The sequence below is a fragment of the Notothenia rossii genome, assembly GCF_949606895.1.
Source record: "Notothenia rossii genome assembly, chromosome: 3".
In the NCBI taxonomy this organism is placed as follows: domain Eukaryota; kingdom Metazoa; phylum Chordata; class Actinopteri; order Perciformes; family Nototheniidae; genus Notothenia; species Notothenia rossii.
The window spans coordinates 43,247,329-43,262,223 of record NC_136901.1 but is presented as its reverse complement, the minus strand read 5'-3'; the positions used below and the strand labels follow the sequence as shown (position 1 = coordinate 43,262,223).

The window sequence follows — 14,895 nt, the reverse complement described above, 5'->3', positions numbered from 1 at the left end:
AGGGAGAGAGAGCAAGAGAGAGAGGCCTGCAGTCAGGACTTCTGCAGAGATTCTTAAATATCCTGCTGTGTCCTCATCGCTCAATCAGAGATTTGATGCACTCAAGTGTTCTTTCTTTTATGAAACCCTGAGTTGTTTTTGTTTTTCAACTTCAGACCCATTTCTCCTGCTGGTTTTCTGCATCACAGGCTGCAGGGCCATGCATACTGCTGTACATTGAAAAACATTGAGGTCAGAGTTTATTATCTGATGGAGATTTATTCAGATATACAAACATCCTGCCATTGTTTGCGTGATTTCTCAATCACACACAATACAATAAAGTCTGACAGATGTTCTAAAAAGGAGAAGTCCCGCCCCCTGCCCTAAAAGATCAAGGTCATCCTCCTTAATAGAGAATTGCCTTTCAATTGTTACCAGAATAAAAATAAGCTGATATTCGCCTGGAACTTATTTCATTGCAGTGTATGATTTATAACCTGATAAGTGAGTCCAAAGTTCAGATAGGATGGACCGAGACGCTCAAACACTCAGATAACAATAGGGTGGATACATTTTAACTGTACTTGAATATATTACAAAGCTCTGGAAGAAATGTCTCTTGCTGTTACAGAGACTCTGAAAAAACTAAACTAAATATTGACGACTAAGAAACTCAGTGGAGCAAATTAATTAGGTGTTATTTAAATTTCCTGATACACTGCTGGAGCCTGTTAATGATTTACTGACTTTGACCTCGCAACACTCAACAGGTAAGTGGTCTTGGTCTAACATTGGATCTAAAATAGATTTAAACTTTGGAGAAAAAAGTGTGTCTGCATTTTGAGTTGTGCTCTCAGCCACAACTTCAGATTAGAACATATAACAAAACATGTTTAATATGTTTGTGTCGAAGTGAAAGCTGCATCCAGATTCAAACTGTGTTACTGATTTATGATTTCTACAGTTCTGAAATGTTTCATGAATTGTTAACCTTTAGCCGTACTTACAGATCAACTGTTGGTCATAGCAAAAACCGGTTATTGTCGACAGAGTCTGAAAATGTACCGGAGATATTGGACTAACCCTACTGTTACTAAGATATTCAACAAATGAAGGAAATATATTTCAATGCACTTTGGTTTGCTTTAGTCTACTTTAGTGAAATTGTAATGTGATTTCTTTGCTGAACGTTGCTAAAACAGATACATAATGACTTGACTCTCTTAATATTGGTGTATTGATTTATTTCCACAGAGGTATAAATGACAGAAAAGCGAAGCTTTGAGTAGGCTGTGTTTGAAACAGAGTTCATAATATGAGGAAACATTGCATGTGTGTAATTATAAGCAGAGCACAGAAGATGCCAGCAAAGTTTTATTTTTCATTTATTGGAGCTTCCAGCACTAATGGCCAAATTGAAATGACTATCAGCATTTTTCCAAGTTTTAACTATTTACAATATGTTTTCACCTGGAAGTTCACACTGTTCTCTTTTCTCTGTTCATTTCCAGCGCTCCATGATGCTTTTCCACGCAGACGGAAAGCCCCTTAAAACTCATCTCAGAGCTCTCAGTGTTTTGGTTTTCCTTCTTCTCCTAACACACCACTGTAGAGGTAATTCACACAAATACAAGCCTCAAAAGACAATTTGAAAGAGGATGGGGGAATGTATGTTTGGCATTATTGGGCAAATATTCAGTTCAGTCAGACAACTCACGTTTGAAATGTTTATTAGCAGGATCTTATAGTTCGATTTGGCATCTAGGCTCCGGCCTCATCACTGCAAATTTACTAATCTACTCGCAAATATTTTTTATATATTATTTTTTTATTTTTTATTTTTTATATATTATTGTAAATGTTCCAGCTCACGATAGGGATACAAAATGAAAGATGGAAAAAGGTTGGTGGGAAAACAAGCAGGGTTAATTTCCAACTGAGCACAAAAAGGGGTACACATGAGCACCGGTCCGCTCCTATATTTCTGGAGGTGGCCGGGAGAGTGACGGTCTTCCTCTCAGGACCCAGTCTACTGCAAGAGACCAGTATCAGGTTACCAGCATGCTTTTTACTGAGAGCATATTTACCTGATTCAGATCAGCTGTCTCCGGCTGAGCCACTCCCATCGCTCCAGCAGCTGGCGCCCTAACCACACCTCGCTGCCACAATTATATATCTACTGAGACTGCTCTGTATAGGCCTGCGACCAGCCACAACTTGTGAAATCCTCATTGATTAGTCTACAGTCCAACGCCAAGACTTTCGAAATCCTGAATACAGAGCCTAGAGGTTCAAAAGTCTGTAAGGCTTCTTGATTTCCAATATATGGATTTATTTTCCCAAAGGCGCCAAACGTATGTCTATGATAAGTCAATAGTGTGGGGAGACCACTCGAGCTACCATCATGTATGCCCGTGTGATTTCTATCTATCACGCATGTTAATAATAACACCTAATTATGTTTTGATTCAAGTACAAATACATACACAATGATTGATCTTTGTTTATTTCTAACCTTAATTGGAAGAGAACGTTTTTACTTCCTTTATCTTCGCAGGTGAGTCTCAGCTGACTGGCTCACCTCAGCCAGTAATAGCAAACCTTGGCGGTGACATAATTTTGCCGTGTTATTTGGTGCCAGTGCTAAATGTTGCCGATTTCACGTTGGAGTGGACGAGGCCCGACATGGACCCCAGATTCGTCCATGTGATGCGGCTTGGTCACGAGATGGTGGATAAAAAACATGAATTATTCAAGGGAAGAAGTTCAATGTTCACCGATGAGCTGAAGAACGGAAATATTTCCCTGAAACTCTCCAACGTACAACTCTCCGATCAGGGGAAATACAGATGTTTCATTCCAGAACTGGACCGGCAAGCTTTCGTTCAACTAGTTTGTGGTAAGTGAGCAATGTATCAATCAATCAATCAATCAATGTTTATTTATATAGCCCAATATCACAAATGTTACATTTGTCTCAGTGGACTTCACAGTTTGTACAGAATATCAGTATGACAATACGACACCCTCTGTCCTTAGACCCTCACATCGTACAAGGAAAAACTTCCAGAGAAAACCCCACAGTTTAAAGGGAAAAATGGGAGAAACCTCAGGGAGAGCAACAGAGGAGGGATCCCTCTCCCAGGACGGACAGACGTGCAATAGATGCCGTGTGTAAATTGAAAAGATAATACATTTGCAACATAGGTAGTCCAAATGTTTTGAAATGCATGTGTGTATAATAAGAAGATGAATCCACGAGGATATCCATCCAGGACTTATGATCCAGGACCGCAGCCACGACTCAAGATCCAGGACTCGCAATCCATGACACAGGACCGCAGGATCATCCATGACTCTGGATCCCGGCGTATATAGACACCAAAAAGAAAGAAATTTGGGGAAGCTGGGTTAATCGGAACATGAGAGTACACAGGTATAGACAGAGAGAAGGAAGAAGTAAGATGTCCCCCGACAAACTAAGCCTATATCAGCAAAACTAGGGGCTGAATCTAATCAGCCCTAACTATAAGCTTTATCAAATGCTTTCACCTCAATGTATGTGTTCAGGGTGCATGTTTTACCAAGTCCCTACTTTCACCTCTAGGAAAGGATTGTAGTTATAGTATCTCCGTGTTTTCAGACACTCTAAATATGTAATACTGTCGTTTATTTTGTTTGCCTTAGCCTACTGCATGTTCTAGTGAGAGTTTGAAGATAAGAGTATCGGATTATAGTTACGTGTTTCAAAAGAAAAAAGCGTGTAGACTTTCTGCTATCTTGATTTTGATATGTGGAAGTTGTTCCACCATTTTGGAGCCAGCAACAGGACTGTTTCAGATGTAGGGTGACTCGGTCCATCTCACAGTGACGAGCCCATTGGACTCTTACATGAGGAGCTGGATAGAAATAGAAATTAGGCTGTACATTTCTCGAGGATTGTAACAATAATGTCTGTTTCTGTGGCATCTCCTCACCTGCTATCAGATATCAAATAATACTCGTCTTCCTTTTGTTTTCAGCATCCAGTCCTGCCTCTCCGCCTGTCATCAGTTTATCAGGGCTGGACGGTCAGAGCGGAGGAGTGGTGCTGCAGTGTGAGTCTGCAGGCTGGTATCCGGAGCCTGAGGTGTTGTGGCTGGACGCTGAGGGAAAGCTCCTCTCTGCTGGACCTCCAGAGACAGTCAGAGGTCCTGATGACCTCTATACTGTCAGCAGCAGAGTGACTGTGGAGAAGAGACCCAGCAGCAGCTTCACCTGCAGAGTCCAGCACCGCAACACCAACCACATCACACAGACACACTTCAGCATTTCAGGTAGACTAAATATAAATTGTTTTAAACAACCACTGCTTTAGTCTCCAATGGCTGATGTCCATGTTTACATAAATGCTGTGATGTTCTGTGTTTTATCATTTCAGATGATTTCTTTAAGCTCCAGTCCAGTTCTTCTTCCGTCAATATTGGACTGGCTGTCAGTTTGGCAGTTTGCATTCTGTTAATGTTGGCGGTTTCTTTCTTCTTTTTGTGGAAGCGGAGACAAAACATATTCAGTAAGTGACTTGTTCATTTCATTACTTTTAATTTGTCAAATTATACTCAATTGGTTTAGGGTTAAGTGATATGTTTCAGTTGTGTTGATTAAAGTTAAATTGATCACAATCTAAGTATTTTAGATAAATACATGTCTTAAATACGTTGGTCTTGTTTCACACAGATACCATAAGAAACCCTTCAGAATGCTTTAAAATTAATAAAACAAAAGATCAGATTTCCACTGACGAAGAAAAAGGGAAGCTTACGACACCTGAAACTGTGCCAACTGTGAGACTCTGTGCCAACTGTGAGACTCTGAAGGATAAAGGAGAAGAAGAGAGCAAACAGGTAAGTAAAGAAACAGGACACCACTTTGGTAAATGGAGATAAACTGACTGAGGTCAAGATTGATCTAAGCATACAAATTATTAACATTGAGACAGGATCTGTTGTTGGACTCCATGACTAGCTGAGTCTGTTGAGATCTCTAGTCTAGTTCTAGTAAGATAAAACAACTGTCAATATGTGAACGTTTTAGGTGTCCTAGTTCACTGAGGGGTGAACCCTACATTATTTTGATTATATTGTTATCTGCAATATACAGGTATCTACATTTATATTAGCATAAATCCAAGATTGGTTATCTCCATGTTTGCAGTCTTTGTCTGTTTCTTTGTTTACCAAAGCAAGACTTTGTGTCATTTCAATCACGAGAGACTTCATTTTGTTTAAGTCTTTGATGATTAGACCCCCATCCTGAAATCGTATATATCACACATTAGCTGTACACTTTACGAATATAATAGTTTTGAATGGACAACTTTACCATTCAATCTCATCCAACTGATCATTGCTGCTGTCACTCCTCGGCTCTTGGTAGTTCAGGCATTTATCAAACCTGGCAACTCCGGGCTTCCTGGCAGCTGTCAATCAAAGTTCAGTGGCTCCGCCCCAAAGTTTCAGAGAGGCTGACACTCCCACGAGCGAGCGCATAGCCGCTCGCAGGGGTTTAATCTGCGCACGAGGGTCATTTTATGCTCGTGTAAAAGCACATTTTCCGCTCGTGAGTAGCTTGTTTTGCGCGCTAGAATATTGACCCAAATCTGACTCCATACTTGCCTACCTGTATTCGGAACTCGACTTCCCTCCCTGCCCTTTCGGATTTGTTTGCCTTACTGCTGGATTTGCTGGTTTTGACACTGCCTGTCCCTTACCTGATTAAACTGAACATTTCTGAACACTGCTTGTATCTGTGTCGTGCTATTGGGTTCTGATCTGTACCTGTGAGCGTGGCACACAGAGCTTGAGGACTAATCACGGGGTTTGTCGATCAACGCGGAACGATAGCTGAGGACTCTGGGTAGTGTAGTGTCTTCGGCCATCCTAAACTCTGAACAAATATTTGTTTCTCCGAATCGAAGGGGGAAAAATACAAAAGCATTGCACACAATTTAAACCAATCAATGTTGTGTAATTAACAAAGGTAATCTGGTGTTTTTGAGTTGATGAGTAGTGCAGATATCACTGTAAAATTAATCGACAGTAAGGAGAATACTTACTTCCGGGTGTAAAATCCTCCGTTATCCAATGGGAATGGACGCTCACATTGCCTTTAACTGCCGCCGACATGGACCGATGCGGTGCTTCCCTGAGCGTCAAATACCGCCGCTGGGAATACATTGCAATCAGTTGAAAGCTCTTTCCGTCCCTTTATGAAGCTGAAGGAGCCTCGGCGCGTCACAACTGCACGGGACCCTGACCAAGCGTTGCTCCTGGACGTTCAGGGAGTGAGACTGTGTTGGTTTATGAGGTCTTTGGATTAGCTCTCCTGGATATGATGAAAGGAGGTGGATGGGGAGGAGGCAGCAGTATTAACACCTGAAATCACAGCTGACTGCAGGAGAGAGGAGAACCATTTTAAAGTGTGGCTCCAGCACGGTGATTGTCTGCTGGAGATTGAGGTGAAATGTAATCGGTTAAAGAGAACGCCCGTGATGAGCTGATTATATGCAGCTAAGGAGTGAATGTATATACAGGACTGTCTCAGAAAATTAGAATATTGTGATAAAGTTCTTTATTTTCTGTAATGCAATTAAAAAAACAAAAATGTCATACATTCTGGATTCATTACAAATCAACTGAAATATTGCAAGCCTTTTATTATTTTAATATTGCTGATTATGGCATACAGCTTAAGAAAACTCAAATATCCTATCTCTAAATATTAGAATATCATGAAAAAGTATACTAGTAGGGTGTTCAACGAATCACTTGAATCGTCTAATTAACTCGAAACACCTGCAAGGGTTTCCTGAGCCTTGAAAAACACTCAGCTTGGTTCAGTAAACTAAATCACAAGTATGGGGAAGACTGCTGATCTGACTGCTGTCCAGAGGACCGTCATTGACACCCTCCATCAGGAGGGTAAGACACAAAAAGAAATTTCTCAAAGAGCAAGCTGTTCACAGAGTGCAGTTTCAAAGCACATCCACAAAAAGTCTGTTGGAAGGGGGAAATGTGGCAGGAAACGCTGCACAACCAAGAGAGATGACCGCAGCCTTAACAGCATTGTGAAGAAGAGTCGCTTCCAGAATTTGGGGGAGCTTCAAAGACAGTGGACTGAAGCTGGAGTCCAGGTATCAAAAGTCACTGTTCACAGACGTGTCCGGGAAATGGGCTACAATAGCCGTATTCCCATGGTCAAGCCACTTCTGAACTCAAGACAACGGAAGAGGCGTCTGACTTGGGCTAAGGAAAAGAAGCACTGGACAGTTGCACAGTGGTCCAAAGTCCTCTTTTCAGACGAAAGCAAGTTTTGTATTTCATTTGGAAGTCAAGGCGCCAGAGTCTGGAGAAAGGCTGGAGAGGAGCAAAATCCAAGTTGCTTGAAATCCAGTGTGAAGTTCCCACAGTCAGCGATGGTTTGGGGAGCCATGTCAGCTGCTGGTGTTGGTCCACTGTGTTTCATCAAGCCCAGAGTAAATGCAGCTGTGTACCAAGAGATTTTAGAGCACTACATGCTTCCGTCTGCTGAAAAGCTCTATGGAGATGAGGAATTCATTTTCCAGCATGATCTGGCACCTGCCCACAGTGCCAAAACCACCAGTAACTGGTGTACTGACCATGGCATTACTGTCCTCGATTGGCCTGCAAATTCCCCTGACCTGAACCCCATAGAGAATATGTGGGGTATTGTGAAGAAGAAGCTGAAAGACACCAGACCCAACAATGCTAATGAGCTAAAGGCCGCTATTGAAGCATCCTGGGCATCCATAACACCTCAGCAATGCCACAGGCTGATTGCCTCCATGCCACGCCGCATTGATGCAGTAATCCGTGCAAAAGGATTCCCAACCAAGTACTGAGTGCATTAATGGACATTTTCAAATGTTTGATTGTGTTTTGCTGTTATAAATCTTTTTTTTTTACTTGGTCTGAGGAACTATTCTAATTTTTTGAGATAGGATTTTTGAGTTTTCTTAAGCTGTATGCCACAATCAGCAATATTAAAATAATAAAAGGCTTGCAATATTTCAGTTGATTTGTAATGAATCCAGAATGTATGACATTTTTGTTTTTTTAATTGCATTACAGAAAATAAAGAACTTTATCACAATATTCTAATTGTCTGAGACAGTCCTGTATATATAGACCCAGTCTTACCCAGATGCCATAAAACAGGTATCATATTAATTTGTTTTTGTGCAGTTAAAGAGTCTTGAATCATATAGAACTTCTCACATCACAAATAAAACAAACAGCTGAATGTATTTTTCTGAATCATCTCTCTGATTGTAATTGAACCTAACATCTGTCTTTGTCCATGAGAGAAAATCTGAGACACCAAACAACTCAAACTGAAAGTGACACTGTGAGCATATTTATTTAGTTTTCACTTAGACCATGATATAATGTAAACTAAATAAAGTTCAAATGTCTTTATCTCTCTTTACAACTCAGCTCCAGGATGAGAAGAGCAGAAGAGAGGAAGCTGAGAACAAACTGAAGGACATAAAGGAAGAGGTGGAGAGCAAGGCTCAACACACACACACACACACACACACACACACACACACACACACACACACACACACACACACACACACACACACACACACACACACACACACACACACACACACACACACACACACACACACACACACACACATATATATTACTTACTAAACTAAGCTAAATGACTGGTGTGTTTTGTTTCTCGAGTTCAACTGTAAGGTAGTAAAAGTATTTATTGTTCCTTTGAAAGAAAATATGATGCAGAACAGGAACTAGTTTTAATCCAGACCAGGATGTTATATTCATTCAAATTAAGTTAAAATGTCTTTATCACTCTTTAAATCTCAGTTTGAGAAGAAAATGACTGTGTGTTTTGTTTCTCTCTTAGGCAAACACCGGATTTAATATTGAGGTCGACCAACGACGTGAAAATATCCGCCTCACAAACACTTCCACTGAGGTAATGTGGTTTGGGTGGATGACCTCTGTATAAGTACTTTAAGTGTGAACAATATTTGTATGTGCTATTTCCCCCTCTATGAACATAGCAGCCTGTCCTCCTACAAAAAACGACCATATAGGCCGATTGTTTATGCCCTTATTACGACCCAGAGACACGCTTTAAAGTGTATGTTGTTTCTTACACGACCGCTCGAGGTGCTCGAGTGGTCGTGTAAGAAACAACATGCTTCCGGCCCGTTCATTGCAAACGCTCCGGAGGGACGTTTATTCACAAATAACCCTCTCTGGAAAATCCTAAATTGTACAATAGTTTGGCCATTAAAATGATTTTTGATTAGATTTCTAGCGTGAAGTGTATATTGTACTTTTAAGATCCACGTCCAGTTGATGTGTAGGATCTATAGTTTGATGGATATTACGAAGATGATTTGAGGTCTCGTCAGTATAACGTCTATGCAGCTTCCATGTAAAGTTAGCGTGGGTGAAAACAGTTTTTCCGGTCTCGAAGTTTTCATAATAAAACCGGATATATTCCCCTCACTGTCAAATGATTACACAGTGATATCTGCATTACTCATCCATTAAAAAACATCAGTTTATCTTTGTTAATTACACTGATTAGTTGAAATTGTGTAGAATGCTTTTGTGTGTTTAACCTTCGATTCGGAGAAACAAATAGTTTTTTCGGAATTTAGACACTGCACCCCCTCCCCCCCCCCCCCCCCCGGAACTACACATGCTGTCTATTGTGTGTTTTGCAACATGTTCTATGGCACGTCTATTTATAAGACGTTTTCGTATTTCCCCCAATTAGACGTTGCCAGTATTAAACTGTTTACACCCTGGAGGTTTAGGGGATACGAAACACAGTGGTGTTATCACATTTAAAACATATAATTAATAAATGGGTGAATTCATATACCCACATGACACCTAAGGTCAGAAGAGCTTTATTTAACAGCTGGTCTTATGTCTGTGACCCCTCCTGTTGTTCATTGATAAGCCAGAAACATGCACTTGGGCGACTGTGGCTGTGAGGGAGTGTGGTCGTCTTTCAACCAGAAGGTTGTGGGTTCGATCCCAGCCCATGCAGTCAACATGTCAATGTATCCTTGGGCAAGATACTTAACCCTGAGTTGCTCCCGATGGCATGGCCAACGGTGTGTGAATGTGTGTGAATGTTAGGTCCTAGAGTAAGGTACACTGCTCTGTATGAATGGGTGTGAATGGGTGAATGACATGTAGTATGTAAAGCTCTTTGAGGGGTCTTAAAGACTGGATAAAGCGCTATATAAGTACAGTCCATTTACCATTTACTTGTCAAGGTTCAGAGGCACATTTTGCAAATATGGCAGTAGCCATCGATCATCTTAAGATAAGATATACTTTATTGATACCAAATTGGGAAATGTTTTTGTTACAGCACCATGTACTACTTTGTTCTACTCCACTACAATTCAGAGGTTAACCTGGTATTTTTAACTCCACATTTATTTTAGTTACTTTGCAGATTCTGATTAATGATGTGAAATATAAACAACCCTTTAATCAGACTTTAGTTACACCTGACTCAAATTCAGGGAAGGTGATTGTCGAGGGCCAAAATAAACTGTGCAATATATTGGACTTTAAGTACTTTGTCAGACTTCATATTTATCTGTGGATAACCCCAACGTTTTTTTCTTATTCAAAAGAAGACCTTAACTTAAAGTATTCTTTAATGTTTAAATAAAGCCTTATTAGTTGGTCTGTTGTTCACATCCTCCTGTTAATATCTTTGGACGTCCTGCACTAAACTGTTTTATTGTAGAGATCACTACAGTATCTACTTGATATGTTAAATTTTGTATGTAGGCTACTCTTAATATTTAAATGTTTTCATCACATAAAACTTATTCAACAACTAAATTAAATAACGTGCTTTAACCACAAGGTGGCGCGGGTTAAAATACCAGTGGTGTAGTTAATAAAACATAATAATATCAAACATAATACGACTATTAACTTTATTGTAAAATTAAAACAGAACGGTAAAGGAAAATACAGTTTCAGTCTCTTGATTTGAAGCGTATGCATTGTACCATGAACCTGTATAGACCTGTAACAGTCAACTGCCTGAGGAGTTGGAAAGGTAGTTCTGTAAATAATATCTTTAAAAACTACAAAAGATTCCCTTTCTATCAGCTGTGCCCCGTTATGGTGTAAATATAACCGATTGGATCAAATATAAAAGTCAGCCGAATTAGTGTTGATACTGCAAAGAGACGTATTGTGTAAAAATAAATGCAAGATGTTGTTTAATTGATGATATATTTATGATCCACGTCACATATTCAGTTTTGGCGGCAGTTATTCAAGTTTGTCCAGAAGTCTTCTGATCAGGGCTCTATAAATAAATATCTACGGCAGATATGTAATATTTAATGCAGCCGAACCGTGTATTAGAATGCCGTTATGTGATGACTTCCAAAGAGAAAAGCAAGAACACTCGGAAGAAAGTATTATTTTATTTTAAAAAAATGTTTTTCCGATTTCATATCGCACAAACACCATATCTCAACATGCATTGCGGCAAAATCAATCAATGTTTTAGCCTATCAAAAAACCTCTGAAAAAAGAAAGGTGTCTCTCAGAATCTAAAGAGAAAAACCTATGGTAAAAACACAAAAGCATTGTACACAATTTAAACTAATAGATATTGTATAATTAACAAGGATAAACTGATGTTTTTTAGTTGATGAGTACTGCAGATATCACTGTTAAATCATTTGATCATTGGTTTTATTATGAAAACGTTGAGACCGGAAATACTGCCGCATACCTCAAATCATCCTCGTAATATCTATCAAACTATAGATCCTACATATCCACTGGACGTGGAATCTAAAAGTACAATATACACTTCTCGCTAGAAATCTAATAAAAAAGCGTTTTAATGGCCAAACTATCCAACAATTTAGGATTTTACAGAGAGGGTTATTCGTGAATAAACGACCATCTGTAACGTTTGCATTCAACGGGAGCACTAGAGGGCGAAAACTTTAAAACGTAATTATAGGACGTATTATGCGCTTGAACAATCGGACCACTTGGTCGTATGAGTTGGAGGACTTGTTGGAACATAGAGGATTTACCTGTGATATTAAAAGATTAGGGTTTCTGTCTCTCGTCCTCCCTCCAAAACCGGATTTTATCTCTTGCAGGTCAAAGAATTGAAGGATTTGAAGTTAACTCTGCAAGTCAACAACAAAGAAAAGAAAAACAAATACAAATTTGCTAAGTCTTTAACACTCAAGGCTGGAGAAACTGTCACTGTGAGTTGTATTAAAAAACTTTGTTGAAAGATTTGTAATACTCTTCTTTTTTCAACACTGAATTTAATATATTCCAGGTCTAAAAACACATAGTATTTATTGTTTTAATTTTTTCATCATTTAATGATTCCGTCTGATGAGTGTGAACTTGTATTTTACAGATCTGGGTACCAATGACTGATCCCTGTTATCCTCCCAATGACCTGGTGTGGGAGGATCTGAAGCCCTGGAGCTCTGGAGATATACTGTGGTTCAGCCTCCGCAACAAAAAGGGGGTGATACAACATCAACTCTGTATGAAATCCCCTGAAAGACAATAACCAACCCCTTCTTTTCTGCTCATATTATTTTCCTTCAGCTGATCTTACTCTATTTTTATTAAAGGTTGCAAATAAGCTCCTGCTCATCATCTGCATAGCAACAAAAGTAGATTTGCGACTTTTGATGCTCTTGTCCGCTGCCTCATGAAAAAGATGTGCAACGTCTCTGAACAGACTTATCACCAACAGGAAAGAGTCATAAGAGAAGTTAGCACATTTCCAACATTATACACATCATACATCAGGAACAACATGACAGTCGTGATGCTCAAACAAACATTTCACTTTTATTATTCTGGTATTTCAACCATTCAAAAAAAAAAATCTTAAAATGTGGTGAACATATCTTTATTTTATATATTGTTATAAAAAAATACTTTTCTTCAGTGAAAACATTCTTATGAAAGGTGAGAATACGGAAATTAACAAAATAAAAGGTTTTGAGTTTACTGGATTTGAAATGTATGAACGATCATTACAGAACTTATGAATCATGTATTGTTGCCATTGTGTACGTCAAAACTATAATACAGCACTATACTTTCTGCTATGAAGATATAATCAATTTCAAATTGTATTTTAATTTGAAAAGTTCAGATGCTGATTTACAGTTTTGATATTTTCTTTTGGAAATACCAACTTTCAAATATGTTTTTGTATACGTGTCCCGTCAGTTAAATTAACAATATATTAAAACTACCATTTTGTATTTGTAAATTGATTTGTGAGTTGTTGACCCCTTCAGTTACCCAATAAAACCCTAAACGTTTTGCTGTTTCTACAAAGCCTCTTCCACCCCCATTTACATACAAAATGTTCTGTGGGTTGTGTCTGAGAAACTGAAAGTATCACCAGTATCTGTGGAATCTAAAATAAAACTCAGAACAACATACCCTCAGCTCGCCTTTAAAAATAAATGCATGTGTCAGTCAGTACCTCTGTGGTTTTTAACTTTAGCAGGTATTACCACGTTCAAACCTCACAATTATATTATATGCTATACGTTAAAAAATCCTCCTGTAGGCCTCTTTACATATTCATTTATTTATACAGGCATGTCTGAGAAGCTGAAAGTATCTGAAGTCTAAAATGAAACTCAGAACAACATACCCTCAGCTCGCCTTTTAAAATAAATGCATGCGTCAGTCAGTACCTCTGTGGTTTTTAACTTAGTCTTGAGTGTGAGAAAGTCTAACAGCTGCTGCTCGTACCATCATGAGACACAGAGAAGTTACACACCTCACACTCAACCTGAGAAAAAGAAGAGATCAAACGCAGAAGAAAGTGATAATGTCCTCGGCTCGTGGTGTTCATTGTGTTGATGACCAAACTATCTCTGATCTTTTTACATTAGTTATTTCTGTGTAATCCTGAGTTTCCCACAATGCAGCAGTCACACCAGCAGCAGCAGCAGAGCCACCATCACTACGGTGAACACAGTCCTTAAGACGAGGAGGACGTGAAGGGAGTGATCCGAGGAGGGACACGTCTCTCTGTGAACAGCTGCAAACACAACACAACGTGAATATATATAGTTGTGAAGTCTTTTGAGAGTTTTGTATTACCTTGTATATCACCTCAAGTAAATCCTTTTTTTGAATCATCTTTTGTCTGGAGTCATGCATTTGGGTCCTAACATTTTTGTGTGTGCTCCAGTCGTAACAAAAAACGTATAAAATCAAGCAATATTGACACAAATCTACCATATGTTCCTTTAGCCTATATGATATCATCTTTGATATGAAAAACAGCAGATGAAGACTCAGTACTCACACAGTGTGATGCAGAGCCCTATGGCCTCCATGGTGTCTGGCTGCTGACTGAGTGAACCTCACACTGAAATATAAAAAGAAGAAGAGGAGTGGTCTCTTCCTTTGTGGCTCACTAATGAAACGCCTTGTAGCTCAGACGCGTGTCATGGAAGGAAATACGTGTCAGTGGTGGGGTTAATATTAGAGGCTGAGGCCAAAAACTCACATGTGAGAAACACAACTTTACGTCTTGATGTGTAGAACAGACAAAAAGCATTATGACATGATGGAAAATACATTTTAAATCCACACTGTTAGTCTACTACAAATAAACGCGACGTTTATCTTCTGTTAACTTGGTTTATTCAATCAACGTGCATAACACCAATACAGAGCCATTAACGAACAGTGGACCTCATGCTCCAGGTCGACACAGACTAACTGCGCATGCGTTACACAGCCTCAAGAGGGCAACCCCAGAGAGTCTGTCATCTCTCTGTCCTATCCTCCAGGC

The 14,895-nt window shown here is 39.4% G+C and overlaps 1 protein-coding gene across 6 annotated transcripts; it reads left to right on the top strand.

The window, feature by feature from the left end:
* The first annotated feature begins 516 nt into the window (after positions 1-516).
* LOC307031828 (butyrophilin subfamily 3 member A2-like) lies at positions 517-14,233 on the top strand. Of its 6 annotated transcripts, none has more exons than XM_079669281.1 (10): positions 518-752; positions 1,494-1,596; positions 2,624-2,881; positions 4,005-4,298; positions 4,403-4,534; positions 4,699-4,865; positions 8,478-8,540; positions 8,923-8,994; positions 12,200-12,310; positions 12,472-14,233. In XM_079669281.1, exons 2-10 carry the CDS (start codon positions 1,500-1,502, stop codon positions 12,628-12,630), a joined length of 1,353 nt encoding a protein of 450 aa, XP_079525407.1. In that variant the 5' UTR covers positions 518-752; positions 1,494-1,499; the 3' UTR covers positions 12,631-14,233. The 6 variants fall into 6 exon arrangements, with proteins under 6 accessions (XP_079525408.1, XP_079525407.1, XP_079525406.1 ...); XM_079669280.1 differs by having other exon boundaries at positions 2,540-2,881; positions 8,484-8,540; XM_079669279.1 differs by having other exon boundaries at positions 2,540-2,881.
* The last annotated feature ends 662 nt before the right edge of the window (positions 14,234-14,895 follow it).